The sequence below is a fragment of the Mobula hypostoma genome, chromosome 2, assembly GCF_963921235.1.
Source record: "Mobula hypostoma chromosome 2, sMobHyp1.1, whole genome shotgun sequence".
Lineage (NCBI taxonomy): Eukaryota > Metazoa > Chordata > Chondrichthyes > Myliobatiformes > Myliobatidae > Mobula > Mobula hypostoma.
The window spans coordinates 138,991,948-139,019,935 of record NC_086098.1 but is presented as its reverse complement, the minus strand read 5'-3'; the positions used below and the strand labels follow the sequence as shown (position 1 = coordinate 139,019,935).

At 40.4% G+C, this 27,988-nt stretch overlaps 1 protein-coding gene across 1 annotated transcript in view; it reads left to right on the top strand.

Moving 5' to 3' along the window:
• The window catches only part of cdc40 (cell division cycle 40 homolog (S. cerevisiae)), a 154,239-nt gene that overhangs the window by 38,383 nt on the left and 87,868 nt on the right, over positions 1 to 27,988 (top strand). The window contains exon 3 of the mRNA XM_063040770.1: positions 5,221 to 5,350. Coding sequence (XP_062896840.1) covers positions 5,221 to 5,350 — 130 coding nt within the window. The remainder of the gene's footprint in view (positions 1 to 5,220; positions 5,351 to 27,988) is intronic.

Sequence of the window (27,988 nt, the reverse complement as noted above, 5' to 3'; positions counted from 1 at the left end):
TTCCAGACAAATCTTGACCAACTTCAATTTTCCTACTGCTGAAACAGGTCTACAGCAGATGCTGTCTCCCAAGCCCTGCACTCATCTTGAAGCATTTGGACGGTAACGACACCTACGTTAGACTTGTTTATTGACTACAAGTGTTGCCTTTCATACTTAATTCCAAGCAAGCTCATCACTAAACTCTGCAACCTGGAAGTTGATGCTTTCCTCCGTGTGCAACCAGATCATGACTTTCTGACCAACAGACCACAATCAGTAAGGAACAGCAACACCTCCACCGCAATTATCCTTGGTGTCAGTTCCTCCCCCCCCCCACTCTACTCACTGTTCACTCAGATCCTGCTCTAACTCCATCTACAAGTTTGCAGATGATACCACGACTCATCTGAAACAACGGTGAGTTGGAGTACAGGAAGGAGACCAAGAGACTAGTGGCGTTGTGTCATGACAACAACATTTCCTTCAATGAAAACCAAACAGAAAAGTTGATCACTGACTCTGGGAAGGGGGCGGTGCAAATGTTTCTATCTACATCAACAGACTTAAGGTCGAGAGCTTCAAGTTCATAGGAGTAAACATCTCCAATACCCTGTCCTGATTCAACCATGTAGCTGCCAAGGCCATAAATACTCACCAATGCCTCTACTTCCTCAGGAATTGTGCAAGAGTTGGGAGGTCATATTACCAGATGTTGGTCAGGTAATAGTGCTTGCTATATTGAGGAAAACTAGAGTGGATAAATCCCCAGGGTGTGATAAGATGTTCCCTCGGACCTTGTGGGAGAAATTACAGAGACCCTCACAGAGATATTTAAAACATTCTTAGGGTGAGGTGTGGGAGGATTGGAAGATAGCTAATGTTGTTCTGCTGTTTAAGAAAGGCTGTATGAGTTAGCTGGGAAATTATAGGTTGGTGAGCCTTACATCAGTCTTGGGTAAATTTTTGTAAGGTATTCTAAGGGACAGGGAAAATCATTATTTGGATAGACAGGACCTGCTTAAGGATAGTCAACATGACTTGGCGTGTGGCAGGTCATGTCTAATAAATCTTATAGAGATTTTGAGGAGGTTGCCAAGAAGGTTGATGAAGGAAAGATGATAGATGTTGTCTACGTGGATTTGGCAAGGCCTTTGAGAAAATCCCGATGAAGTAGTCAACTGGATTCACCATTGGCTTTGCGGAAGAAGCCAGAGAATAGTAGTAGATGGTTGCCTCTCTGACTGGAGGCCTGGACCTAGTGGTAGTGTGCCCCAGGGATCAGTGCTGGGTCCATTGTTGTTTGTCATCTATGTCAACAATCTGGATGATAATGTGGTAAACTGAATCAGCTAATTTGCGGATGAACCAAGGATCAGGGTGTAGTGGATGGTGAGGAAGACTATCAACACTTACAGCTGGATCTGGACCTGCCAGATGAATGGGCTGAAAAATGGCAGATGGAATTTAATGCAGACAAGTGTGAAGTGCTGCTCTTAGACTTACCAGACTTACACAGTGAATAATAAAGCTCTGAGGTGTGAGGAAGGACAAATCTATCATTTATTTGAAATGTCAGCGCAGGTTGATAGGATCATAAAGAGAGCTTTTGGTACATTGGCCTTCATAAATCAGGGCATTGAGTACAGGAGCTGGAATGTTGAAGTTGTATAAGACAGTGTTGAGGCCGAAATTGGAGGTGTGCATTTCTGGTCACCTACCCACAGGAAAGTTTGCAGACAGAATTTACAAGGATGTTGCCAGGACTTTAGGAATTGAGTTATAGGGCAAGGTTGAATAGGTTAGGACTTTATTCATTGAAGAGCAGGAGAATGAGGGGAGATCTTATGAAACCATACAAAATTATGAGGGGTATGGGTAGGGTGAATGCTTGCAGGTTATTTTCCCCTCAGGTTGGGTGAGATTAGAACTAGAGGGCATAGGTTTAGGGTGAAAGGTAAAATATTTTAAAGGGAATCTGAGGGGGACTTCCTCACGCTGAGGGCGGTACGGGTGTGGAATGAGTGTGATTGATAAGATCATGAAGAGAGTTTTTGGCACATTGACCTTCATAAATCAGGGCATTGAGTATAGGAGTTGGTATGTTGAAGTTGTATAAGACGTTGATGAGGCAAGGTCAATTGTAATATTTAAGTGAAGTTTGAATAGGTGCATGAATGAGAGAGTTATAGAGGATTGTGGTCTAGATGCAGGTAGGCGAGACTACGTGGAGCAGAGGGCTTGTGTCTAGAGTTTACAGCGAGTGGTGCAAAAAAACAAAAAATATCCAGTAAGTGGCAGTTCTGTGGACGAAAATGCCTTGTTAATAAGAGGTCAGAGGAGAATGGCCAGACTGGTTCAAACTGACAGGAAGGCAACAGTAATTCAAATAACCATGAATTGCAACAGTGGTGTGTTATAATCTCTGAACGCGCAACACGTCAAACCTTGAACTGGATGGGGTACAGGACCAGAAGACCATGAACATGTAAAAATACACTCAGTGGCCACCCTATTAGGTACCAACTGAAACGAAAAAGGAGGTCATTGAGTGTGTATTACAAGTAACAGATTCTTGTAGAGCAGTGCAGGCCACTGTCAAACCACATCTCCACCACTACCCTCAGTTTTGTGTCAGGCTTACCAATACACTTGATCTCTGGATTGGTCTATCATGAGAGACCTTTTCAGATGCATTACCAAAGTCAATGTAGGCAACATCCAAACTCAAATTTAGATTTATTTATCACATATGCATTGAAACATACAGGGAAATGCATTGTCTTTGTTAACAACCAAGGGATGTATTGGAGGCCACACATTCTGGCGACAACATAGCATGCCCACATAGCATAGCTTGGCAGAGTAATACAGAATCAATCAATATCTATCTATCTCTCTCATGCACTTTCTTGCTCTCTCACTCACAAACCTCTTATCTCCAGGACAGACCTCCGGTCTTGGGTCTCCCAACTCCCCTCTCTAGGTTTCAGCCATCAGGCTATGATTTTTGGACTTCTGATTGACCCTCAGTATCGACCCCCGGACTAATTGATAATGGGATCCTGAACTCCAAGTTTGAACTCCAAATGACCATCCCTCGTACCTCTGTTTGCACTGATGATCACTCCTAGCGCCCACCGACCTGGGACAGCTTGACATCCACGGATGTCCTTCGTCATATGTCCAAATCACTGGCCTTTGAGCACAGAGCAAGGTGTAGACTCCAAGTGTCCTTCGTCACCCACCCATGTCGCTGACTTTTGAAAGCAGAGCAGAGGCCTACATCATTGTCCTTAAACCCTAACCTGACCCCTAACTCTCCTTTATCCCCAAAAGTATCCCTGTGAACTTAAAGAAAAACAACTAACTCTGAGCCACGATCCTGATGGAAACTGAAGTTCAGCGTCATCTTGTTCCATTGCTTTATCCGAATCAATTGTCTTAATACCGCCTCAAAAAAAGTATTTTTTTATGAGATGGTATTGTGTGTTTCCAGTATTTTGATTTTTTTAAATTAAGGATGCTGTAAATCTGTTTTTTTGATTTCATATGTCTTAATCCAAGTAGCAATAGCACTGGAGATAATTTCTGTGACCATGCATGGCGGCACATTGATTGAATCTCAGGGTTGCATGTGGTGACATATATATACTTCGATAATAAATTTACTTTGAACTTTGAACATTGAACTGAATCTAGACATAACAAAGTTGATAAGCACCTGCTTGTGTCATAATAACCAAGTTCGAAAATACTGTTCAGAGGTTCCTTTCCCGCACGCTTGTACTCCCATTCCCTCACTCATTTCCTGGTTTTTTTTTTAAACCATTATTTTCCACATAGTTAAGAATGAGGCAATATTTAACATTATAACCATGCTTCACAGTCCAAATACCTGATTTTTTGTGTGCCAGGAGAGAATCTACTTGAGTTTACTTTTGAGAAATATACTTAATCTTTAACTATTACTGTAGTTTTAAATGTGCTCACAAAACCTTTGAGAATTTGTTTAGCCAATTCTTTCAAACCTTAACCTGCTTTTAAGACGTCAAGGCATTGGAATACTATATCAGCATAGATAGAGGACTTGCACAACTGAGATCCAGAAATATGGGTTAAGTTGTAATCTCTGGGATACCACAACTATTTAAAATCTACAGTGATGACTCTGATAAAGGGATCTGTTGTATTGTGGCCATCTCTGCTGTTGTCAAAAGATAGGTAGAAAGGTAACACACAAGTTGACGTTTCAGCCCGAGACCCTTCATCAGGACTCAAGGTGTTGTGGGGATGATGCAAAAACTTTGTGCAGTGATGTAAGTTAATGCGTGAAATGTGTGGTTATCCACTCCTGTGGGAAAATAAGATAAAAATATAGGGAACAAGTGTAGCTCATTTGGACTTCAGATGTACTCTACGTGTTTTGTTGTGGCTGAACTAGTCTTGGCCTCAGTACCATGTTCATGCACTCCCCATGTCCCTTGATTTTACAGTAATTCACAGGATGAAGAAGCAAAAAGCAGGACATTTCGTAACTAGAAAGAGACTACAGATTGCTGGGGTTAAGAAGAAACTAGGTGCCCACTAATATGAAAGATAGAATATCAGAAAAAGTAATTGGGAAAGCAGTTCATGTGAGTTTATGCAAAAGAAGCCTTCTACAACTGTACCAAGCACAGATGAGATTACACCTGAGGTACTGCATATAACTTTGGTCACTGTTGTTTAACGAGGTATAGCCTTCTACCGGAAACAGTTCAAAGAAGATTCAAATATTCTTTTTCCCTCTTATTTTCACTTTCTTCTTGTGCTTGAGAATAGTTCATGAATTCCACTTGGCAATATTTTTCCCCTTAATACTGCTGCAACTTTATTTTGGAACTAGACTGAAAAGCTTTTGATATCGATGTATCTAACACTGCTCTGTAGTCAATGGATAATTGATTAACAATATGATGCTGCAAAATTCTGATGAGCATGTTTTCTTTTAATTCAGTTTCTTGGAAAGGAGTTGCTGAACATTTTTTTTTCTTTGTTCACAGAGATACATTTTAACTAAATGGTTTTCTTGTCCTAATTTGATAGTTCATGTTCAGTTTACATTTCAGCATAAATATTTTAGTATAATTATTAAGTAAATGACATGCTTATTATTGAAATTACAGAGCAGTGACTAGAATAAAAGGCTATGTATTTTGAGTCAGAACAATTAACTGCAAGTATATAATATCTTTTCAGTTTGGACCAGTGAACCCTTTCAAGACACAGCAGATGGCTGCCCCTAGAAATATGCTGTCTGGATATGCTGAACCTGCCCATATTAATGATTTCAGGTTTGAGGAGCAAAGAAGGACCTTTCATACTTATGGTAAGCTCCAACTGACTCTTCATATTATGTTATTAGAAGAGGCTATCAATGACATATATGGTCGTTTGTTGGACTGTTGTTTGTGCTATATTTTTATACATTTGCCTAATCAACTGAATAGTCCAGTATTTTCTGTTTTTATTTCAAATTTCATCCAGCTACAGCATTCATCTTTTTGATTGTACTTAATATAGATCCATATCCCTAAACACTTGAATCTTCTGTGACTACTTTTATAAGCATTCAGTATTTAACAGTAGTGAAATCTGTGACATTAATTAATTCGTACCAAATGAGAACAAAAACCTCAGCTCAGCTTAGTTCTTTTGTATAAATTTACCTTAGTTGCTGGAATTATTAGTTTGAAATATCCTGTAATTCTTCAAGGTATATATGGTTTCAAGGTACATTTATTATTGAAGTATGTATGCAGTGTACAACTCTGAGATTCATCTTCTCCAGACAGTCCCAAAACAAAGAAAATCATGGAAGCCATTCGAAGAAAAACACCAAACTGCCCCCCCCCGGTGCAAAAAACCCAAATTGCACAATCGGCAACAAGAACATCAACCCAAACACCCCCACGCAAAAAAACAAATTGTGCAATCAGCAAAGGGAAAATCAAACCCTATCCCCCCCACAATAAAAACAAATTGTGCAAGCTGCAACGGGAATATCAAACCCTCCCCCCCCACAATAAAAACAAATCGATCAAGTGGCAACAAGAACATCAGACCCCAGACATCCCCCATACAAAAAAATAAATTGTGCAAACGGCCATGAGAACATTGAGTCCCAAGCCGCCCCCCCCCACCATTTTGCACCTATTTTACACCTTAGTTTACACCTATAAATTATTTTTATAAACTAGATTGTAAATGGGCTGAAGAAAGGTCTGCATCTGGTGACCATAAGTGAGACTTCAAAGTTTATATTCTATAAAAAGCAATGGACACTTGCATTTAAATAGAACATTTAACAGACTAAGCCACCCGAGATGCTCACGTAAGCATAATTCAAAATTGCATTGCGTGAGAATCACAGATCAGTGTGGTGTGGTGTAGGTGGAAGTACAAAGAAGTTAGAGGAGGGATTTGTAGGATATAAGGCACAGCTGACAACGCTGGAGCTCTAAAATAATGGAACGGCAAGATATAATTCCAATTTTCAATGAGTTTAGTTTTATAGAGAGTGGAGAATAAGAAGCCGGCTGGGATTTATTTATTTATTTTTTATTGAGATACAGCGTGGAATAGGCCCTTCTGGCCCTTTGAACCACACTACCCAACAATCCCCCGATTTAATCCTCGCCTAATCACAGGACAGAAAGTTCTAGATGTAACAAAGAATCAAAAAATCAAAAAAACTATAGATGCTAGAAATTTTAAATAAAAGCTGAAAATACTGGGATGACTAAGCAGATCACTCAGTGTCTGTAGGAAAAGAAACATTTCTGGTCACAGACCTTTCCTTGGAACTGGGAAAGAGATAGAACAAGAACACAAATCTCATTATTTTTCCTGCCAATGCATTCGCTTATTTCATTAGTTTTCATTAGCTTTTGCTGGTTCACTCTGACTCTCTCTCTTACATCACTTTCCTGTGCAGTAACAGAAGATGGAACCTGTCCTTTCACCTTTTTATTTCCCACTGTACAAGGACTCGAACAGCCCTTTAAATGAAGATTCATGTGTAATTCTTCAGTGTAGAGTACTATTCACATAGTGGCCTCTTCTACTTTGAAGAAACTGAATGCTGATTTGACGAACACTTTTCAGAGTACTTCTGTTCAGTCCTTAGAGGTGACTTAAGCTTCCAGTTGTCCGCCTCTTTAATTCTCCATCCCGCTCTCAATTTGACGTCTCTTTGTGGCCTCTTGCACCGTGAAATGAGGCTTGAACTAAGCTTGAAGAATAGCACCTGATTTTCCCTCTGGGTACGTTGTAGCCTTGTGGACTCAATATTGAATTGTGCAACTTAAGGTAACTTGCTTTTTCTGTCTGTAGCAGAACTGGCCGTTTCTACCGTAAATCGTTCACGTGTGATATTGGCTCAGATTTTCTCCCTCCATTAGCACTGCCTGACTTTAAGTAACAGCAGAGGAATTCCTTTTTATGGATGATACTGTGCACTGAAATTCCACTGTGCTGTGCAATGAATTTGCAAGTTATTGGTTCCTTCTAGTTATCTTCTAGGATTTTCATAGGTGGAATCTTTTCTTAAGTAAAGTTCCACAAAGAAACTGATAGTTGTGCAATTCGAATTACCGCAGTACCCAACTTTAAATGATCATCCATCCAATGGGTCCATATGGTATAGGAGCAGGGTTAGGCCATTCACCCCATTCTGCCTGCTCCACTGTTTGATCATGGCTGATTTATTTTCCTTCTTAACCCCATTCTCCTGCCTTCTCCCTGTAACCTTTGATGCCCTTACTAATCAAGAGCTTATCAGCCTCCACTTTAAATATGTCTAATAACTTGGCCTGCACAGCTGTCTGTGGCAATGAATTCCACAGATTTACCACCTTCTAATTGAAGTTCAAAGTAAATTTATTGTCAAAGTACATATATTTCACCGTAAACAATTGAGGTTGTGTTTCCTGTGGGATGAATCCATAATAGAATAATAACCATAATCAAATCAGTGAAAGACTGCAACAACTTGAGCATTCAACCAGTGTGCAAAAGGCAACAAACTATGCAAGTACAAAGTTCAAAGTACAGTTGTTATCAAAGACTCTATAAATTATACAACCTTTGATATGTTCATTCACAGGTGGCCACAAAGTAAGATACACGAAAGAATCCAATTAAAGAAAAAGACATTTAAAAAAATTAAAAGACCAACACCTGATATGCAAGAGAAGGAAAAAAAATTGAAAAAAAATTGAAGCGAACAATAACAATCTGAATCAAAAATTGATCCTCGGGTTCGAACCCTGGAGTAGGCCGAAAGCTTCGCTTATCAATTCATCATATTAGCTGACATGGAGTATAGCAGCTGGGGCAGTCTTCATAGCCTCAGTGCCCATGGAAGAGTTACCATTGTGGAGAGCGAGCAAAATTGGCTCTCACCTTAGATCCCGACATCCTGTCTTTTCAGTCTATCTGGGCCGACGTTTAAATTGACCAAACAATGTTGTACCTCGCATTGTACCTGGGAACAACTTCAGCGAAAGGCTCTGGTGCTCTGAAGGGAGGACTGAACATCGCGAAGAGCGAGCAAAATTGGCTCTTGCCTCCAATTTGCACTGGCATTTTAAATTATCTAAACTGCGAATTGTACCTCGCACTAGGACTTGGCTACTGAGAAGGGCTCGGGGCCTAGACCACATCGCCCAGCAACTTGCTCTAGGCTCAGATCTCATCACCCAGCCTGAAGCCACACTCAAGGCCTTCAAACTGGCTTGGCGCTCAGGGCAATCTAACCTTGCATCCAGGCAGCTGTAGGGGTATTGGACTTCATTTGTTAATAATTCTGCAGCACACCATCTCGACTCATCCCCCCCAAACTCGCCTTGCCATTGCTTGCCCCCTTCACTATTTGCGGCGATAATTTAACACAACTTGCCTCTTAAAAGGTGTTTTAGTTGCGTTTTTAGTCGTTCTTAGCTTTTTGACTACCAGAAAGCTACAAAAAAATAGAAATAATAATAAGTAAGCAATAAATATCAAGAACATGAGATGAAGTGTCCTTGAAAGTGAGTCCATAGGTTGTGGGAACATTTCAAAGCTGGGGCAAGTGAAGCTGAGTGAAGTTAGCCCCTTTGGTTCGAGAGCCTCATGGTTGACGGGTAATAATTTTTCCTGACCCTGGTGGTGTGAGTCCTGAGGCTCCTGTACCACCTTCCTGATGGCATCAGTGAGAAGAGAACATGATCTAGATAGAGGGTGACCCTGATAATGGTTGCTGGTTTCCTGCAACAATGCTTCATGTAGATGTCCTCTATGGTGGGGAGGGCTTTACCCGTGATGGACTGGGACTTATCAACTCCTTTTTGTAGGATTTTCCATTCGAATGCATTTGGATTCAAAAGTACAGTACAATACGCTGGAGGTGTGGGTACCATTTTGAGTGACCTTTCTGTACTTTCTGACTTCTGGACAAAATTGACATGGATATCTAAAAATGGAACTCTGCAGGGACAGCCTGTGTTCCCAAATTTCAGAGAATAGAGTCCCCACTTGCTGGTCAGGTCTTGCAACCCTTCTGTTCTTATATTAGGAGCCAAGTTTCATCTGGAATTACTAAATTTTGCTGTGAGAATTCAATTTTCTAAGCTTGGATCAAACTATGTTACGAATTAGAATCAAATTTAATATCACCTGCATTTGTCATGAAACTCGTTAACTTTGCAGCAGCAGTACAATGCAATACATGATAAATAAACAAAAAAAACTGAATTACAGTAAGTGTGTGTGTAAAATATATAATAGTTAAGATAAGTAGTGCAAAAATTAGAAACTTAAAAAAAGCAGTAAGATTGTATTCTTGGGTTCAATGTCCATGTAGAAATTGGATGGCAGAGGGGAAGGGGCTGTTCCTGAATCGCTGAGTGTGTGCCTTCAGGCTTCTGTACCTCCTTCCCAACAGTAACGATGAGAAGAGGGCATGTCCTGGGTGGTGGGGGTCCTTGATGCTTTTCTGAGACACCACTCCCTGAAAATGTTGTAGATACTACAGAGGCTAGTATAGGTGTCCCCCGCTTTTCGAACGTTCGCTTTACGAAACCTCACTGTTACGAAAGACCTACATTAGTTACCTGTTTTCACTAGCAGAAGGTGTTTTCACTGTTACGAAAAAAGGCAGCACACGAAAAAAAACAGCGCTCCTCCCCCGGATTCGGAACTGCATTCTAGCCGGCATTGCTTAAACACGTGTCTGTGAGCAGCCGTTTGCAAGATGAGTTCTAAGGTATCGGAAAAGCCTAAAAGAGCACGTAAGGGTGTTACACTTAGCGTAAACACTAGACATAGTTAAGCGTTTCAATCGTGGTGAACAAAGTGAGTTTGGCTTGATGTTGAAGAGGTTTTGGCATCCCATGAAGAGCTGATGCAATTGGAAGAGGAAAGGATAACAATCGAAACCAAATGCAGTAGTGAACGGACCGGAAGTGAAGTCGTCCAGGAACTGAACGTGAAGCAACTGCGTGAAATTTTCGCTGTAATGATAAGTATGACTTTAATTTTGAAAGGGTACATCAGTTTAGGGCATATTTGCAAGATGGTTTGAGTGCTTACAAAGAACTGTATGGTAGAAAAATGCGTGAGGCTAGCAGTCAAGCATACTGTCGTTTTTCAAGCCTTCCACATCAGCCACAGCAGAGGATGAATCACAATCTTCGCCATTGAGGCAGGCAGACATAGAAGAAGATGACCTGCCTGCCCTGATGGAAACAGACAACACCTCAGTGTCCCACTACCCCAATTCCCGGGCCGCGGACAGATACCGATTCACGGAGAATGCAGCGGTAGCCGGGAGGCACCCAGCACGTCTTTAAGTAAAAAGCCAAAATAAACAAGCCGATTGCATCGCCTCTGATCTGGGCTGACATTTACGTGCAGGCGGCACCTAATTAATTAGCTTGTTTATTCCGGCTTTTTTCTTAAAGATGTGTTGGGTGCAACACCCCAACCTCCAACGACTCAGCCTAACACACCATCATCAGTGTGCTTGACACTGCCTTCCCAATTCCAGTAAGTGATACTACACTGTAATACATTATTTCTACTTTATATAGACTGTGTATTTTTATGTGTTATTTGGTATGATTTGGCAGCTTCATAGCTTAAAGGTTACTGGAGAGAGTTTTTCGCCAAGAGCACTTGCGTGAGATTTTCTGCCGAGAGCGCTTGCGCCGTGTTTCTGCCAAGAGTGCTTGCATGAGATTTTCGCTACGGAGAACAGTGCAGGCAATGATTGTAGAGAAGTATTTCTACTTTATATAGGCTGTGTATTTATCATATCATTCCTGCTTTTACTATATGTTACTGTTATTTTAGGTTTTGTGTGTTATTTGGCATGATTTGGTAGGTTAATTTTGGGTCTGCGAATGCTCACAAATTTTTCCCATATAAATAAATGGTAATTGCTTCTTCGCTTTACGACATTCTGGCTTATGAACCATTTCATAGGAACACTCTACCTTCAGATGGCGGGGGAAATCCCTATGATGGAGCTAATTTTACAACTCTCTGTAGCTTACTATGATCCTGTGCAGTAGCTCTCTCTCCCCGCCCCCCTCCCATACCAGACAGTGATGCAACCAGTCGGCATACTCTCCACAGTACATCTTCAGAAGTTCTTGAGTGTTTTTTATAGCTGCATCGATATGTTGGGAACAGGTTAGATCCTCAGAGATAATGACACCCAAGAACTTGAAATTGCTCACTCTCTCCACTTCTGAGGATCAGTTTGTGTTCTTTTGCCTTACCCTTTCTGAATTTCGCAATTAGCTCTTTTGTCTTACAGACACTGAGTGCAAGATTGTTATTGCAACACCATCTAAGATCATTACAATACATTGAATGAACACTTCAATAATAGATCTTTCATTGTTTGATACATAGATCAACAACAAAGCAGCATCTGAGAAGAGGGGAATGAAGTTAACATTTTAGGTTGCTAATCTTTTACCAGAGCTGAGAAAAGATAGAAATAAAATAGACTTTATATCCAATATTTTACCACACCACACAGAACTGAATATGTTTATAGAAGCTATGGATATTAGATAAGCTATTCAGTATCGCCCAGTAACACTCACATCTACAGAGATGAAATGCTTTGAGAGGTTGGTTATGACGAGACTGAACTCCTGCCTCAGCAAGGGCCTGGACCCACTGCAATTTGCCTATCACCACAATAGGTCAACGGCTGATGCAATCTCAATGGTTCTTCACGTGGCCTTAGACCACCTGGACAATACAAACACCTATGTCAGGATGCTGTTCATTGACTGTAGCTCAGCATTTAACACCATTATTCCACACCATCATTCCCACAGTCCTGATTGATAAGTTACAGAACTTGGGCCTCTGTACCTCCCTCTGCAATTGGATCCCCGACTCCCAACCAGAAGACCACAAACTGTGTGAATTTGTGATAATATCTCCTCCTCGCTGACGATCAACACTGGTGCGCCTCAGGGGTGTGTGCTTAACCCACTGCTCTACTCTCTCTATACCCATAACTATGTGGCTAGGCATAACTCAAATACCATCTGTAATTTTGCTGATGATACAACCATTGTTGGTAGAATCTCAGATGGAGATGAGAGGGCGTACGGGAGCGAGATATACTACCTAGTGGAATGGTGTTGCAGTAGCAACCTTGCACTCAACATGGACTTCAGGAAGGTAAGATGAAAGAACACATTCCAATCCTTAGAGGGATCAGAAATGGAGAGAGTGAGCAGTTTCAAGTTCCTGGGTGTCAAGATCTCTGAGGACCTAACCTGGTCCCAACATATCGATGCAGCTATAAAGAAGGCAAGACAGCGACTATACTCCAATAGGAGTTTGAAGAGATTTGGGGTGTCAACAAAAACACTCAAAGACTTCTATAGATGTACCATGGAGAGCATTCTGACAGGCTGTATCACTGTCTGGTATGGGGGCTGGGTGCTACTGCAAAGGACCGAAAGAAGCTGCAGAGGGTTGTAAACTTAGTGGGCTCCATCTTGAGTATTGGCCTTCAAAGTACCCAGGACATCTTCAAGGAGCGGTGTCTCTGAAAGGCAATGTCCATTATTAAGGACCCCTGGCACCCAGGGCATGCCCTTTTCTCACTGTTACCATCAGGTAGGAGGTACAGAAGCGGGAAGGCACACACTCAGCGATTCAGGAACAGCTTCTTTCCCTCTGCCATCCAATTCCTAAATGGACATTGAACCCGTGAACACTACTTCACTTTTTTTTAATATATATTATTTCTGTTTTTTGATTTTTTTTATCTATTCAATATACATATAATTTTATTTATTTATTTATTCTAGATTATGTGTTGCATTGAATTGCTGCTGCTAAGTTAACAAATTTCACAACACATGCTGATGATAATAAGCAACACACATAAAAATTGCTGGTGAACGCAGCAGGACAGTCCTGACGGAGGGTCTCAGCCCGAAACGTTGACTGTACCTCTTCCTAGAGATGCTGCCTGGCCTGCTGCATTCACCAGCAATTTTTATGTATGTTGCTTGAAATTCCAGCATCTGTAGATTTCCTCATGTTTGTGCTGATGATAATAAACCTGATTTTGATATAAAATGTGTTAAAAGTAGTCATGCACTAGGAGACTCTGTGTTTGCAATAACAGACATTAACTCTGCATAAATGCTAGAAAGGAATGTGAAGAAATTTAGATGGATTTAGGCTCACTGATGTTGAGGTAACGGTTTAAAGAGGTATTGAAAATGGATGGTGATGTAACCAAAGCTGTCGGTAACTTTTAGGGAAGCATTACCTTTTGTTTCCTCCCTTAGGTAAACTGTGATCATGGTAGCAAAACTGATAAACAAATAATGGATGAACTGTTAGCTGTTACCTTTCCTTGATTATTAAATTCACACTGTCAGGGAGGAGGGTGAAGATACAGAAGAACTTGAACTCAAAAAATTTAGAAACATTTTAAAATGTTTCAGCCATTAGATTTCTGAATGGTCAATGAATAGTACCTCATTATTCCTTTTTGCTTTGCACTGTTTATTTGTAATTTATAGTAATTTTATGTCTTTACAGTGTACTGCTCCCGCAAAACAATTTCCACATCATAAATGCAGTGATAATAAATCTGATTCTGATTCTACACTTCTTCCAGCATGCCAATTAACTCAGTCATATTTTTTTAACTGCCAACATAATGTTTTGCCTTAAAGGAAAAGCGATGAATATAGGAAAGATTTTTAAGTATATATATATTCTGGGGGATTTTGTTTTTTGAAGAGCTTCAGGATTTTTCTCAACAAAGTGATATAAGCACTGTGGACTAATCTGAGCAATGTAAATGCAAACGCATATTTACAAAGTGCTTTATCAAAGGTGCTTTGTCAGCAGGCTCTCTGCTAGCTACTTTGCTGAGGTGAAGTAACCAAGAGTTAGCTTTCTTTATTCCCAAGGCTACTGACAGCTTATGGAACTATCAATAATAAATAAATATTCAATGACAATAAAACATACAAACTCATGAAGGTTTAAGAAAGATTCGTTTAGCAGAATACAAAAGCAATAGACATTTTACAACTAGAAGTTATAGTGCACCCAAGCATTTGGTTTTAATGCATTCATTTTCTGTGTTCTGGACATCACTGGCAAGATCAGTATTTATTGTCCATTTCTAATTACCCTTGGGAAAGAATGATGAGGTGCTGCCTTGAACCAATATATTCTTCTGATGCAGATACCCCCCATGGTGCTTTTGGATAGAGATTTCCACAATTTAGACATAGCTACAAGGAAAGATTGATAATGTATTTCAAAACCAGGATGATGTGTGACTTGGAGAGAAGCTGCAGATAGAAGTGTCCTCCTGCACCTCCTGACTTTGGAGTGCTCTCAGAGTACCGGAAACTATGTGCTTTTGTCAAAGAATTACAAATGTTTAGGGTGATTCATGGTATTCTAATCAAGAGGGTTACTTCCACTTGAATAGTTGGAGATTCTTGTATGTTGTTGGAGTTGTAATTCCCAAGGCAAATAGAGAGTACTCCATATTTGTGTTTTGTACGTGTGGAATGATTTTGGAATGACAGAGTTGAGTCAGTTGTCACAGGATATCACTCTCTGTCCTTTTCTTGTACCCATGATGTCTGTCACTGAACCAAGTTGAGTTTCAGATCAGTGATTACACAAGTTGGTGATGAACTTGCTGATGTCATAATATTGAATGATTAAGCTCTATTTTGATGAAAGTGGCCACTTTTCACCTTCTACCTATCAGTCCATTCCTGAATGATATCCAGTTGTTGACAATGTAGGCATGGATACTTCAGTTACTGAGGAATTACAAATGGAATTGAACATGTGCAATCATTAGCAAACAATGTCACTTCTGACATTGATGGAAGAATGATTATGATAAAGCAGTATAACATGGTTTGGCCTAGGAGAATGGCATAAAGAACTCCTGCACTGATGCCCTGGGGCTGTAATGATCGCTGTCCAACAATAACAAGCATCTTCATTGTAGGAGTTCTGACTCCAACTGATGGGGTATTATATTGGGCGTCCATTAAATTGCATCAGCCATGTTGTGTACGGTATTGATCTCCTTATTTCAAGAATGATGTTTACGGACTGGAGTTTGACAGGGCATTTGGGTAAATTGAAAGAGTTGGACCTTCATTTGGGAATTCTAATGGATCAATGCTACTTGAAGGATCAGAGAGTTGGTTTGTTGGCTGCAAATGGAAGTGCCAAGGGTCATGGTGTTCAGGCTTTGGGAGATTGAAATCTGTGTTTCAAGAATGTTAACATTAATGTATCTCAGAAGTGGATGGTTATTTCTATTGGGGAAGGGCTGAGACCTAGCCTTAGGAAATTAGGAAGATCGCGGATATGGACCTTTGGGGGTTTAGAGGGTCAGAATCTTAACTTGAAGGGTAAGGTGGGGGAATGTGTTGAGAGACTGGGTCTTGGCAGTTCAGGGTGATGAATGGAGTTGGGTGGTTGGTGCCATGTGTAGAAGGTAGAGATTGGAGATTTGAGGCATTGTGGAATTAGAAGTGTTCTAATAGAGCCAGGAATGACTAAAACCTTGTTGCCCCTCGACTGACCAATGCTTCTGGAATGACGTATCAATTTTCCCTACAATGTAGGAGTTCCCAACCTTTTTTATATAACATGAACCAAACCCGTTAAGCAAGGGATCTGTGGACCCCAAGGTGAGGAACCTGCCAAAATGAGAATGACATTGTGCGAGCGGTATGACAATCACTTCCTTAGAGTAAGAATGAATCACTCTAGGGTAGGGCTAATCAAATTTTCAGAACAATGCAAAGATAGCTCCAAAATTATTATCACATTTCAGTCTGAATAACCCTGGGTGGGTTAGAAAGTATAATGCAATTGAATTTCTAGACACTTGTCTCTAATATAGCTCTTCCTTTGTGTCCCATGTCAAATTGTTGACTAGAAGCAATGATTCCTTATGATGAGTTAAAATTACTTAATCAATTAAGTCACTTCTGGCCTTATTTCAAGTCAGCGATTGCTAAGGAAAGAAGTTTAGCTCCATCATCATAAATTGGAATAGAAGTAATGTCCCTGTCTTTTTTTTGCATCCTCAGCCCTTTGACTTCCTTTGTCAAGTTAAGTGCTGTTATAACTTGTGCTTGCTCAACACCACCCAGTGGGAGAAATTAAAAATTGCATCATTGAATGCTGTGTCCTTTTCAATAAGAATTAAATGCAAATATGCTGTAAGGTCCAGAGAACAAGACATAAGAAATCATGCAGGTGCTGGAAATCTTGAGCAACACACACAGTGCTGAAAGAGCTCAGCAAGTTAGGCAGCATCTATGGAGAGAAATGACCAATGTTTTGGGCTGAGATCCTTCATTGAACTGGAAAGGAAGGATGCAGAAGCCCAGATAAGAAGGGGAGAGGGGAGAGTACAAGCTAGCAGATGATAGGTGAGGCTATGTGAGTGGGAAGGTGTATGAATGAGGAGTGGCATAAATGGAAGAGGTAAAGAGCTGAAAAAGGAGGAATATTGTAGAAGAGGACAGTGCATCATGGAATAAAGGGAAGGAGGAGGGAATCAGAGGGAAGTGATGGGCAGGTGAGGTAAAGATAAGGGGTGAGAGGGTGCCCAGAATGGGGAGTGGAAAAAGAGAGAGAGAGGGGGAAGGAATAATTGCTGGAATTTAGAGAAATTTGTGTTCATGCTTCAGGTGTTGTTCCTTCATCCTGAGTTTGGTCTCATTTTGACAGTAGAGGTGACCATGAACAGACATGTCAGTATGAGAATGGGAAGACAAATTGAAATGGGTGTGCAGCTGTCACCAATGTAGAGGAGGCTGTACCGGGAGCACCAGATACAATGGATAACCACCAACAGACTTGCAGGTACAGTGTCACCTCATCTGGAAAGTTCTCTATGGGGCCTTGAATGGTGTTAAGGGAGGTGGTGTAGGGGCAGGGTGTAGCATTTGTCAAGCTTTTAGGAATAAGTGCAAGGAAGGAGATCTGGGCGGATAGACGAATGGACAAATGAGTCACAGATAGAGAGATCACTGTAGAGTGGGAGGAGGAGGGAAAGGTGTGCTTAGTGGTAAGATCCCTTGCAAAAATGAAGTGCTGGATACAGGGGCTAATGTGTTTTTAGGTAAGGATGAGAGGAACCTTATGGGAGAGATGTGGGTTCAAAGTTTAAAAATGTCTTATCAAAGTACATATATGTCACCATTTACAATGCTGAAGTTCATTTTCTTGTGGGCATTTGCAGTAACTAGAAAGAAACACAACTGAGTCAATGAAAAGCTGCACATGGCAAAGACAGGCAACCATTGTGCAAAAGACAACAAACTGCAAATATAAAATGAGGGGGGGAAATCTACTATTAATAATAATTATTAATATTATTATAAGAGGCTGAGGAAAGAGGGATACAAGCTTGCAGATGATGGGTGAGACCAGGTGAGGGAGAAGGTAGGGAGAGGGGCTGTAAAGTAAGAGGCTGAGACCTTGAAAGTGAGTTCATAGGTTGTGGACCATTTCATTGTTGAGGTGAGTGAAGGTATCCAGTCTGGTTCAAGAGCCTGATGATTGAAGGGTAATTACCGTTCCTGAACCCCTCCTCCTATCCTTTATTCCGTGTTCCATTATCCTTTCCTATTAGATTCCTCACTCTTCAGCCCTTTACCCCATGCACCTAACACCTCTTAGCCTCTTACAGCCCCTCTCCCCACCTTCACCTTCACCTGGTCTCACCTATCATCTGTAAGCTTGTATCTCTCCTTCCTCAGCCTCTTATTTGGTCTTCTCCTCCTTTCTTTTTCAGTCCTGATGGACTCTGCCTGTAATATTAATTGTTTATACCCCTCCATAGATACTGCCTGGCTTGCTGAGTTCCTTTGTATCTGTTGCTCAAAGATCAAGAGTAATTTCTTCATTAGGGACCAATAGAAGTAAATGTATAGCCTCCTATTTTTAAATACTTAATTAAAAAAAAATAAATACTGTGGAATGTTTTGAAAAAGTGACACCTGTTACACATTTTAAGTATTTGGCATATTCTCCAGTCTCAAGACAGGACCTCAGTGTGAAATCAAAATTTTTTTTGTGGAATTCATAAACTTGCAGGACAGAAGTATAATTACTGTGCGGTTCTTTGTAGGTTGTTCCTAATTCCATATCCTTTATTTTTTAAAAAATGACATAACCCAAACATTCTTTGTTTCATGGAGAATAGTTCTATTTTTCCGTAATTCATGTCAGTCCCTCAACTCTGGTAACCTCTTGGTAAATCTCCTCTATAGCCTTTCTCAAATATTTCTAAAATGCATTGCCTATATGTACTGGCTATAATTTAGCTTGGGTTTAATTGTTGATCTAGTGTGATATCTTTGCTTTTAAATTATATTATTCTATTTTAAGCCATCTAGTTGACATTTCCTATCAACTTTTAAGAACTCCTGTAAGTGGTGTTTCTACTTTTGACTGACTTTTATCTGACTTTTCAATACCCTTCCATTTATTTAATAAGAGCATTGAATTTGAAACGCACCCTTGAAAAATACCAATTCAAGCTACCTGCAATAAGCATTATACAGTGCATACACAAAGTATTCACCCCACTTGGAAGTTTTCATGTTTTATTGTTTCACAACATTGAATCACAGTGGATTAATATGGCTTTTTTGATACTGATCAACAGAAAAAGACTCTTTTGCGTCAAAGTGAAAACAGACCTACAGAATTATCTAAATTAAGTACAAATATAAAACACAAAATTAGTTAAATGGAAATCTGTTTTTGGAGACCTGTCAATTGCTTGTACTAAAAATACACCTGTACCTGGAAGGTCGAACTGCTGGTGAGTCAGTATCCTGGCAAAAGCTATACCATGAAGACAAAAGAACACTCCAAGAACTCTGCAAAAAGGTTATTGAAAAGCACAATTCAGGAGATGAATGCAAGAACATTTCCAAGTTACTGAATATCCCTTGGAGTACAGTTAAGTCAATCATCAAGAAATGGAAAGATTTACAGCTGTAAATCTGCCTAGAGCAGGCAGTTCTCAAAAACTATGTGAGCATGCAAGAAGAGGACTGGTGAGGGAGGCCACCAAGAGACATATGACAACTGTGGAGGAGTTACAAGCTTTAGTGGTTGTGATGGGAGAGACTGTGCATACAGAACTGTTGCCCGGGTGTTTCCCCAGTTGCAGTTTTATGGGAGAGTTTTCAAAGAGAAAGCCACTTTGAAAAAATCTCACATGAACTCTCAGCTAGTTTGCCAGAAGGCGTATGGGAGATTCTGAAATCAGCTGGAAGAAGGTTCTATGGTCTGATGAAACCAAAATTGAGCTTTTTGGCCATCAAACTAAATGCTATGTTTGGTCCAAGCCAAGCAATGTACATCTTCAAAAACATACCATCCCTACCATGTTCACTCACTATCCCCAGGCAATTTGACAGAGCATGAACAGTTTTGTAAGGAAGAATGGGGAAAAATTGCAGTGTCCGGATGTGCAAAGCTGATAGAAACCTATCCACACAGACTCAAGACTGTAATTGCTGCCAAAGGTGCATCTACTAAATACTGACCTGAAGGGGATGAGTAATTATGCAATCAATTATTTTGTGTTTTGTATTTGTAATTAATTTAGATCACTTTGTAGCGACCTGCTTTCACTTTGATGTGAAAGAGTTTTTTTCTATTGATCAGTGTAAAAAAAGATCAAATTAAATCCATGTTGATTTAATGTTGTGAAACAATAAAAAATGAAAACTTCCAAAGGGGGTGAATACTTTTTATAGACACTGTATACTTAAATTGTCGTACATTTCACTGGGCTAATTTTGCATCCATATCGTGATACTTCCCTTTAATCTATTCTCAAGACATCCTTTGAATGTTTTCATAAAGTTTTTCAATATAATGTCTATCTAAATTTCTCAAAGATTATGTCAACTTTGGTAGAGCGGAAGCCATTTCATCAAAGAATTAGACAGTCATAACGTTCTTTTAACAAACCCATGTAGCTTCCTTGATCAACATACCTTCCAGATGTTTATCCATTATATTGATTTATAGTATTTGCCTGGCCATCATTAGCTAATTTGAGTGATCCTGTCATTTCCTGAATTACAGTGCCTTGAAAAAATATTCAGCTTCCACAACTATTTTTACATTTTACTGTCTCATTTTCTAAATTAAAAATATATTGAAGTAGGATTTGTTCAGTCAATCTGCAAAACATTGTGCATCATTTCAAATCAAAAGAAAAATTCCAAAACCTGTCAACAAATTACTAAAAATTAAAAACCAAAATTGTGAGGCTAAACGGATATTAATCCCCATTGTAGTTACTATGCTAACTTTCCTCAGATGCACAATACTGCAATACCTTATAACTCATCCAATTTGCTGATGTAGAATATAGGAGGATCACCTGTTTTCAGTGAACTCAGAAGAATATATACCCCCTCTCTCTGTAAAGTTCAATAGTATGGTAGATTTTCAGCAGACCAAACCAAAATGAAAGCGCATTCAAGACAAGGCAGGGAAATGACAATAGAGAAACACAAGTCTGGGGAAGGGTACAAGGCCATCATCTCAAAGGCACTGAACATATTTTGGAGCTCAGTGCAGTCCATCATGAAAAAGTGGGGAAAAATATGAAACCACAACCATACTGCCTACGCCAGGTTGTCGCTCTAAACTTAGTCGCTGGAGGAGAATGGCACTTGTAAGAGAGGCTACTGTGGTGCCCAACAGTCACTCTGAGTGAGCTACAGAAGTCAGTGGCTGCAACTGGAGATGAAATTCATGGCTCCACAATCTCTAAGGGCTAGCACAAAAAGGGTAGTTACGTTAAAGTGGCAAGGAAGAAGTCCTTTTCTTAAAAAAAAGCATATCCTTGCCCATAAATACTTTGCAAAGCATCACTTAGAAGTTATAGAAAAGATGTGGAAGAAGGTCTTCTGGTCGGATGAGACTGATGTGGAACTTTTTGGTCTCAGTACTAAGTGGTACCTGTGGCGTAAATCTAATACTGTGCATCAGACAGTTAACACCATCCCTATTGTAGAAGAATGAGGGCAAGTCTCATTGAAACCTACCGAATATTGAAAGGTCAGGATAGAGTGGATGTAGAGAAGCTACTTCCATTCATGGGAGAGTCTAGGATCAGAGGGCACAGCCTCAGAATAGAAGGATGTCCGTTTAGAAGAGGTGAGAAGGAATTTCTTTAGCTAGAGGGTGGTGAATCTATGGAATTCATCGCCACAGACAGTTGTGGAGGCCAAGTTATTGAATATATTTAAAGCAGAGGCTGATAGGTTTTTGATCAGTAAGGGTATCAAGGGTTATAGTGAGAAAGCAAGAGAATTGAGTTGAGAGGGAAAATAAATCAACGATGATCAGACTTGATAGGCTGAATGGCCTAATTTAGCTCCTATATCTCTCTACATAAGCTTTTTTTTCCTGCTTTATATTTAATGTTATTCTTTTATCCTGGGCGTCTTTATACTTGGGAGAGCACTCACATACCACAGAAGCTACAGAAGGATGACAAAGAGAACTGTGGATGATGTAAGGAATGAATGTTTAATTTGGTTGATGGTGCCAGTCAAGTAGGATGATTTGACTGATTGGCACAAACTTGCTGAAACCACACGCCTCTAGGCAAGTGTGGTTTCAGTGACTGATTTATGTGGTCTCAACGACTGGTTATTGTAGATAGAAAGGCTTTGAAGTATCAAGCTCAGTCACACCACAAAATACCCCCTCTTTACCTTGTTCTTGTGACTTTGATATTTATGAAGCTGGTACAGTTCAGTGTCTAATCACAGTTGACCTGCTGTTTGTGGATGGCGGGGAATTCAGCAAGGTAGTGTCATTGGAAGTCAAATGTAATTGTTAGGCTCTCTTGATAGAGACTATCTTGTGTAATGGAAAAATTGTATTTGCCATTCCGTGCTTGATTCTTATTTGGGTCTTGCCTCATGCTAGAATTGAACTTTGCTCAACCATCACTTTGGCCTTACAATGGAAGGAAGATCATTGTCTTAGCAATAGAAGACCTGAGAAACTCATGCAGAAACTGCTGGAGAACCCAGTGAGTCAAGCAGCATCTGTAAAGGTGAATGGATAGTTGACATTTTAGGTCAACTCTGCATCAAGGTTTTGAGTTTAAAGGGGAGATAGCTGGTGCAAAGGGGTGAGGAGAAGGGGTGAAGCAGATGTGTCAGGGGTTGGGTGGATCCAGGTGAGGAGTTGATGAGCAAATGGAGCTAGATGTGGATGGGAAGGGTGGAGATGGCAGCAGAGGCTGGGAGATGGTAGTGGGCTGCAAATGATTGAATTTGATAAGAAAGGAAATTGATGAGTGGATCAGAAACTGGGCAGATCAGAACAGCAGTGGGAGGGTATAGGGGCTGCAATGTGTTACATGTGTGTGGGCGATCGGCAGGCAGAACTAGGTGGGGAAAGGAAAAGAAACAGGGTAACAATGGGCTAGGGTTTTGGGGGTTGTTATTGGGAAAAAGAGGATGAGTGAGAGGACATAGATGGCAGAAACCCAAAGCGGGCATTCATTATTTGCAGTGGCCATTGGTAATAGCAGGATTGCACTCCTCTACAATTTATGATCCTGTGATCCTATGATGCCTTTATTTACCAGTATTATATACCGCTAAAGTAGAAGAGGAATGTGTAAGTATACAGTATACTAGAGCATTACTTGTTGTACTGAATAATAAACTACCAGGTTGCGGAAGGGAAAGCATTTATGCTATAAATAAAACTTAGCAACGTTGCAATAAATGAATCAGATCAGACTCCGGTGGTCTGCCACCAGGCATCATTCACTTGGATAATCACCCCATGTTCAGGAAGCTCCCGAACTGGATGCTCCAAGTGATTCCAGATGTTTTATAGTGAACTTGAATCACTAGTCACTTTCCCTTCACAAAGTTATTCAGGAGATATATGGAACAGAATGCACAAGTAATGCACAGACTCTACTGGTCTAGTAATGGCAGTCAATTCCCTGTTCTCTAAACCGCCGGAAGACTGGATACTGAAAATAAAAGCACTAACTATGTAGTAATCTAAAACAATGGTGATGAAAACTGAAAATGAAAAAGCAATGAAACCTCTAATACCTTTTTTTGGAGAATGTTGTTTGTGGTAATGTATATGTACTTTGATAATAAATTTACTTTGAACTTTGGCTTTGCATTAGTTTTATAATTACCTTGAATAATAAATACTCATTTTCCTTTCCGGTTTTTAAAATCCTTTTTTAATAAATGAAAGTACTCAGCAGTTTTAACATAGAAATAGAGGCTAGCCGTGTTTGCTTTCAATCTCCACATGAACAAATAATCCTAATCAAATCCTATGGAGTCCATTTTCATTTTACATATGTTTGCATTTGGATATCTTTCCATTCTTTTTTTTTTGCTATTTTCTTTGTTGGCTTCAGCAATAACACATAGCCCCATGTTGTTTTTGACATAGTAAAAGGCTAGTTGTTCTATATTAGTTACACTATCTGGATTGTGCAATTCTTGTGTAAGTGTGCACGGAGATTTGTTGGTTCCCAGATCCATTCATTAGAATAGCAGAGAATGTATGACACACATCAAAGTGCCCTGGAGACAAAATTGATTCTTTTAACCCCACCCTCCCAACCTCAACCCTTTTACCAGTTTTGACGTATTAGATGTTCTTAATCATTTTCATTCCCGTAGCTTAGCAATTAGCGGAGCACTCTGTTTGAAATCAACTTGCAGACAGCTTTGCAGCTTTACACATGTTAAAAATCATGTGCTTCAAAATAATTTCCCAGCCTGAGCCTGGGGCATTGGTGCTTATATATATATATAGCTTTATAAGAGTTATTTCTGTGCCAATTGTACAGCCTGTTTTGTCAAATTCTTAGTGTCTCTATGCAAATGTGTGTTTTTAATGAGCTTTTATATTCAAGGTCATTCCTCTGGTCACGCTTCTTAGTGTTTGTTGCATCAATTTATAAACTGTGTTATCACTTAGATTATTGTTCATGTGATGATGCCACAATTGCTCATTTTTGCATCTTTGGTTAGTCATGTTGGATATAAGAGGTTTTCTGGAACTTTGAGAAAAGTAGTTCATTACACAGTTTTTGCTGTGTTCAAATTTTTCTATAGAGTATAAAACATAGACTATTACAGCACAGCACAGGCCCTTCAGCCCACAATATTGTGATGACCTTTTAACCTACTTGAAGATTTGTGTAACCCCTCCCTCTCACATAGTTCACTCATTATTTTCTATCATCTTTGTGCCTACTGAGGAGTCCCTTAAATGTCCCTAATGTATCTGCCTCTACCACCACCCCAGTACATTCCAGGTACTCACCACACTGTGTATAAACAAAACTTGCCTTTGTCATCCTCCATATACTTTCCTCCAATCAACTTAAAGTTATGCCCCTTTGTATTAGTCAATTCCACCAGGGAAAATGTCTCTGCTGTCCACTTGATTTATGCCTCTTGTCATCTTGTACACCTCTATTAAGTCACCTCTCCAAAGAGAAAAACCTTAACTCATTCACCCTGTCCTCATACGACATGCTCTCCAATCCAGGCAGTACCGTGGTATTCTCTTTGGCACCCTGCTTCCTATGATCAGGTGATTGTAACGGAGTACAATATTCCTAGTGTGGTCTAATCAGGGTTTTATATAGCTGCAACATTACCTCAGAACTATTGAACTTAATCAGAATCAGGTTTAATAAAACCAGCATATGTCATAAAATTTGTTGCCGTGTGGCAGCAGTACATTGCAATACATAGTAATAAAAACTATAAATTACAATAAGAGGTATATATTACAAAACGAATATATAGGGCAGAAAGAAAGGGAAAATATACTGAAGAAGTCTTCATGGAGAGGAAGAAGCAGTTTCTGAAACATTGAGTGCAGGTCCAAGTCCTTGCTGAGACAGAGAGGTTGATTCTAGCCATAACCAAGGTCTCAAAGCACTTCACATAGTAGATGTGAGTACCACTGGACGATAGTTGTTGAAGCAACTCACTCTGCTGTTCTTGGGCACCAGTATGATTGTCACCTTTTTGAAGCAGGTGGGAACCTCTGACTGCAATAGTGAGAGATTGAAGACGTCCTTGAATACTCACACCAGTGGTTGGCACTGATTTTCAGTGCCCTACCCAATACACCATCGGCCTGAAAATTGCAAGGATGCACCCTCTTGAAAGATGTTCTGATGTTGGTGCCCTGACTAATGAAGACCAGCGCACTATACAGCTTCTTGACAACCCTATCAACGTGAGCCTCAGCTTTGGGAGATCTATGGACATTGACCCCTAAGATCCCCTTGTTCATCCATACTCCTAAGCATCCTGCCATTAACCCTATATTCTCCCTACAAGTTCGACCTTCCAAAGTGTTCACTTCACATTTTTTCTGGATTGAACTCCATCTGCCACTTCTCATCCCAACTTTGTATCCTATCAGTGCCCCGTTGTAACCTACGACAACCTTCTACACTTTTCACAACACCTCCATCCTTCATCCACAAAAATACAAACCCACCCTTTTACTTCCTCATCCAAGTAATTTATAAAGATCACAAAGAGTACGGGTCCCAGAACAGATCCTTGTGGAACACCACTGGTCACCAACCTCCAGGAAGAATATGCTCCATCTGCAATTACCCTCTGCCTTCTGAAATCACACAGCCAAGAATGAACCTACCATGATCAAACGCCTTACCAAAACCCATATACACCACATTCACTGCTCCCTTTATCAATGTGTTTTGTCACATCCTCAAAGAATTCAATCAGGCCTGTGAGGCATGATCTGCCTCTCACAGCGCCATGCTGACTATCCCTAATCAGACTATGCTTCTCCAAACGCTTGTAAATCCTGTCTCTAAGGATCTTCTTCAATAATTTGCTCACCACTGAAGTAAGAAAGAGTAACATTTGCCACTCTCCAATCATCTGGTACTACTCCTGTGGTCAGTGAGGACGTAAAGATCATTGCCAAAGGTGCAGCAATCTCTTTCCTCATTTCCCGTAGTAACCTGGGGTAAATCCCGTCTGGCCATGTGGACTTATCTACCCTAATGTTTTCCAAAAGTTGTAGCACTTCCTCTTTCTTAACGTTGACATGTTCGAGTATATCTGCTTGTTTTACGCTGTTCTTACAAACGTCAAGGTCCTTCTCACTGGTGAATTCTGAAGCAAAGTGTTCAGTAAGGACATTGCTTACCACATCTGACTCCAGACATGTTTCCCCTTTTATCCCTGATCAGTGCTACTCTCACTCTAGTAATCCTCCCATTCTTCACATACCTGTAGAATGCCTCTTGGGGTTTTCCTTAATCCTATTCACCAAGGCCTTCTCATGCCCCCTTCTAGCTGTCCCGTCCATTATTAAACTTCTTCCTGGCTACCTTGTAACTCGGGAGTTCTGTCTGATCCTTGCTTCCTAAACCATAAGTAAGCTTTCTTCCTTGTGACTGGATAGTCCACATCTCTTATCAACCTTTATTCCTTCACTCTACCATCCTTTCCCTACCACAATAAGACACACCTATCCAGGACCCCATGCAATTACCCCCTAAGCATCTCATTTCTGTCTAGGACCCCATGCTATGCTCCCTAAACACCTCATTTCTATTGTGCATTTCCCTGAGTACATCTGTTCCCAAATTACGCTTGCAAGTTCCTGCCTAATAGCATCATAATTCCTTCTTCCCCAATTAAATACCATCTGCTCCTATGCCTCTAAGGCAATGGTAAAGGTCAGGGAGTTGTGTTCACTGTCTTCGCAAAACTCACCCACGAAGGGCTCTGACACCTGACCAGTTCATTGCCTAGTACCCAATCTAGTATGTCCTCTTCTCTAGTTGGCCAGTCGACACATTGTGTCAAGAATCTTTCTGAGACTCACCGAACAAGTTCCACCCCATCTAAACCTTTTTCATTAAGGAGGTGCCAATCAGTATTAAGAGAAGTTAAAATCGCCCATGACAACAATCCCTTTCCAAAATCTACCTCGCTATCTGTTGCTATTGGGGATGGGATCTGTAGAATAATCCCAATAGAGTGATTGCTCACTTCTTGTTTCTGTTATCTACCTACGATGACTCATGAGATGATCCCTCCAGGACATTCTCCCTTTTTGCAGGTTTTTCTATCCCTGGTTAGCAATGCGCCTCCCCACCCCCTTAACACCCTCCCTGTTCTTTTTGAATCATCTGAACCCTGGAACATCCAGCAGCCATTCCTACCCTTGTGACAACCAGGTCTCTAATGGCCACCACGTCATAGTTCCATGTACTGACCTATGCTCCAAGTTCATTAACCTTGTTGCTGACACTTCTCACATTAAAATAGACACACTTTATCCCATCCAACTGTCTGCAGTTTTGCCCTATCAATTGCTC